We start from the raw sequence: 3882 nt of genomic DNA on the forward strand, positions 1-3882 counted from the left end.
AAACCAAAAATAAAAGAAAATATAAGAACTCTAGTATTTCCTTCCTGAATGCTACTGTGCACCCAGAGTACATGAACCCCACTTGGGACCAGTGGCTTAAGGTTCAAGCAATTGTATTTGTGCAATCTTGAATTTAACTCTGCTTATCACAGCTACAAATAATTCCCAAAAGACAGTCTATGGCCCAATGTCAGGATACTGCAACATGAGCAAAAGAAAACAAAAAGAACTTCTTGGGGATTGACATCTGCCTATGGTTAAGCAATGCTGTCCCTGTTTTAAATCTGAGCAGGCACGTATCAGCCAGGGATGGTACTAGGAATGGTAATGAGGTTTCGGTTAGTTGGCTAGTAGCAACTGCCTGGAAAGGTCCACTGAAGGATACCACAATTGTGTCCAAGAAAATGAAGTAAGACAACCAACACTGGACCACAGGCCTGCTCCCTGCCATCACTGTGCTAAAGATCATCTGGCTGGTGTGCTCTACTCTTAGGTTGCACATGGACTTCCACCATGCAAGCAGCCATTACACAGGTGATGAAAAAGGCAAGCTGGACTGATTTCACCATCAAATGACAGGCAGATGACTTACCTCAGAGGTAACAGAATGCAATATCGAATCAGGACGCCCAACACCCACACCATAGTGAGCCTTGGACTGATGTACTGGAAGTTTACATTGGTTCTTGTGAGGAGATTCCATGACACTAGCTCCTCTGAGGAGAACCTCTGGGTTACTTGATCTTCCACAATGGCTTCTAATCCCTTCTTGGAGAAATAAAACACATCAGACAGCTCAAAGTCCCTTCCTCGAAGACCAGCGAGTCCTTTTTCCATGGGTGACTCATCTCTTTGGATAATACCTTAAAAGAAAGCATCAAAACATTAGAAAAATTGCATAGGATCAAAGAACCACTGATCCAAGGAGAAACTTTAACTGCATGGATACAAAAACAAGCTTAATGGGTGGCATGAAGATTTTAGAACTAAGAGCCCAGCGATCACAGTAGAAAGAGAAACGGCCTCCACCCAGTGACTTAAACTAATTATGGTGGCATTTTCATACTCTCTTCTTGGATTTCTTCTCTGAACACCTTTAGCAGGCTAAGGATCTAAACTGGGTGATAGGGTTATTTTTCCCTAAAAAAAACTATGAAGTCAAAACACAAGGAAAAGAAATTCATCACAATGGTGAAGTATTTAATAAGGCTGAGGATGTAGCTCATGTTGCCTGGCATTTGTGAGGAACTGGGTTCAATCCCAGTACTACCAAAATTATTTAATAAGAAAAACATAGCCGGGCATGGTGGTGCATGCCTTGAATCTCAGCACTCAAAACACAAAGGCAAGCAGATCTCTGTAAATTTGGGATCAGCCTGGTCTACATAGTGGGTTCCAGGCCAGCCAGGGCTACATAGTAAGACCGCTGTCTCAACAACAACAATAAGAAACAAACAACCTATTTCAGAAAAGCAAGCCAAACATGACTGAACTGATAGCAGCCAAGAGTGTTAGTAAATATATCAACACTCACTGGTAATCAAAAAAAAACAGAAACTAGATAACAACTGACATATTTATATTATCAGAACAGCAATATTTTCATTTATTTCATGATAAAGTCTGATGACAGAAATGACCCAGATACCTCATACTTCACTTGAGTAAGTGTGGAACAAGTTGAAACTGGTTTTAAAACTGACTCATCACAAAAAGACTAAAAACAGTTCTACCAATGATTAGAAATTCCAGTCTTGGGAATGAATCCTAGGGAATGTAGGGAAGAACCTTCCCTGTAACCGCTTACCTAGATAATGATCTATGTAGCTGCTAACACCAACTGAATAAAGATGGGATCCTCAACATACCTAACACTGTGAAGTATATACACATACATATGAAAATGGCCAAGAATAAAACAGCAGTGATTATCTTTGGCAATGGCATTAGATTATCTTCTCCATTGATACTGTATTTTCCATGAAGAAAACCATGGAAATCTAACTATTCAATATAAATGATAAATGAGTCTTCAGAGAATAAGTAGATATTTACCAATATATAACATGACTAGCCATTTGTTCTAGTAGGGTGTGTCACAAAGGAATTCACTTCCTGTGTTAGGCTACAAAAGAAAAATCTTCTGGACACAGGGGCCCATGCCTTTAATCCCAGCACTCCAGAGGCAGAGGCAGAGGCAGGCTAATTGCTGAGTTCCAGACCAGCCTGGTCTACATAGTGAGTTCCAGGCCAGCTGGGGCTACAGGGAGACCCAGTCTCAAAAAGACCAAAAAAATTTTTTTAATTAAAAGATTAGGGGCTGCAGAAATGCCTCAGTAGTTAAGAGCACTGGCTGCTCTTGCAGAAGACCCAGGTTCAGTTCCCAGCACCTACATGGCAATTAAGAACCCTCTCCTAGCCTCCACAGGCATTACATACATATGGTGCACATACATACATACAGACAAAATACTCATACACATAAGATAAAATGAAATAAATATATATTAAATTGCTTTAATTATAACAAAAATAAGTTCTTCATTGCGTATAGGGTTATCCTTTTCAGGAGTTATTCAGATCTTTCTTGCCTTTAATTAGTGTCAGAAGATAGTCCAAGAGTGTCCTTACCCTCTTGCTTTACAGGCACAATACCACTCAGAGTAGATCCCTCTAGCCTAGTACTGGCCAATACTTAGGGGTGCAACAGTTTCATTATTTAGCAATATGTAGATTTTTTTAACATCTACCAGGAGAAGGAAGTACAGGCTATTCAGTAAATCTCTGAATGAAATACACTAGAGACAAGTAGACAAAACTTCTAAAAATATCCTTTTTCAGAAGATCCAGAATTGAAAACACAACTTCAAGTTGCCTCATATTCTGCAACTGAGCTGAGGGAGAAGAGACCTGTAAACAGAAACCAACTCCCCAGCCCCACATATTTGATGTGCAGTATTTTCTCTTCCCCTGACCTAGTTTATTCTGTGCAACTTAAATAAAATAAAATGAAATTCTATACTTTTAGTTAAGCATCTTTCAAAAGTATGTGGACAACTGTAAAGCCATGAAATTGATGATGGGTGAATTTCCAGACTATACTGAGACATACAAAAAAATCAGCAGGAAAATTAACTTTAAAACTCAGTGAGACCCCTTCTCCCTGGATGTCACCATATTGATGCCAGACTTAGTGCAGACACCGGATTGGTATAGCAGCACCTCAGCTCGGAACTCCCGTACTCAAGCAATCCTGCCTCATCCTCCCGAGTAGCTGGGACTATAGGTTGTGCCGCCATGCCACATATCTGTTTCTAATCTAGTATTTCCTTACATTGATTGCGGAATAAGTAAAAGGAAACAGAATGTAGTTATCATAACACAACCAAAGATTTCTGTGTATGCTTTAAAATAAATGAGAGTCCCACAGAGAAAAAAAAACTCAGTATGAATATAGTGTATGAAATTCTAGAATCAATTTTTAAAAAACTAAGTAAGGGAAAGACTCAAAACACAACAAACAATTCATACAAGAGTAAGTCTTTATGACTAAATACTTTGAAAAGAAAAACAGTATAACCAGAGAAGCATAAACTAAACCACAATAACGCTATTTCATAGCAGTAACGTCATTCTGATAAAAGCAAATGTGAAAATTGGAAACAATGGGAATATAATTAGGTCAGCTATGATGAAATAGTGTTCTGCACAGTAGATTAGATTTAAAGACTTCTCACAGCATAGATTAGAAATTCCACTTCTAGAAGTTCTTTTATAAAATACCAAATGCATAGAAATGCTACAGGAGCTCTGCGTGGTGGCGCACGCCTTTAGTCCCAGCAGGGAGGCAGAGGCAGGCAGATCTCTGTGAGTTCAAGGCCA

The 3882-nt window shown here is 39.2% G+C and overlaps 1 protein-coding gene across 5 annotated transcripts in view; it reads right to left on the bottom strand.

Annotated features, from left to right (window-relative positions):
- Gpat3 (glycerol-3-phosphate acyltransferase 3) overlaps positions 1-3882 on the bottom strand; it is a 70477-nt gene that overhangs the window by 23165 nt on the left and 43430 nt on the right. For all 5 annotated transcript variants that reach the window (XM_029555336.1, XM_017802853.2, XM_017802854.2 and 2 more), the window contains exon 4: positions 593-863. In XM_029555336.1, the coding sequence (XP_029411196.1) occupies positions 593-863 (271 nt within the window). The remainder of the gene's footprint in view (positions 1-592; positions 864-3882) is intronic.

Source organism: Nannospalax galili, unplaced genomic scaffold (assembly GCF_000622305.1).
Source record: "Nannospalax galili isolate Female #2095 unplaced genomic scaffold, S.galili_v1.0 scaffold405, whole genome shotgun sequence".
Taxonomy (NCBI): Eukaryota; Metazoa; Chordata; class Mammalia; order Rodentia; family Spalacidae; genus Nannospalax; species Nannospalax galili.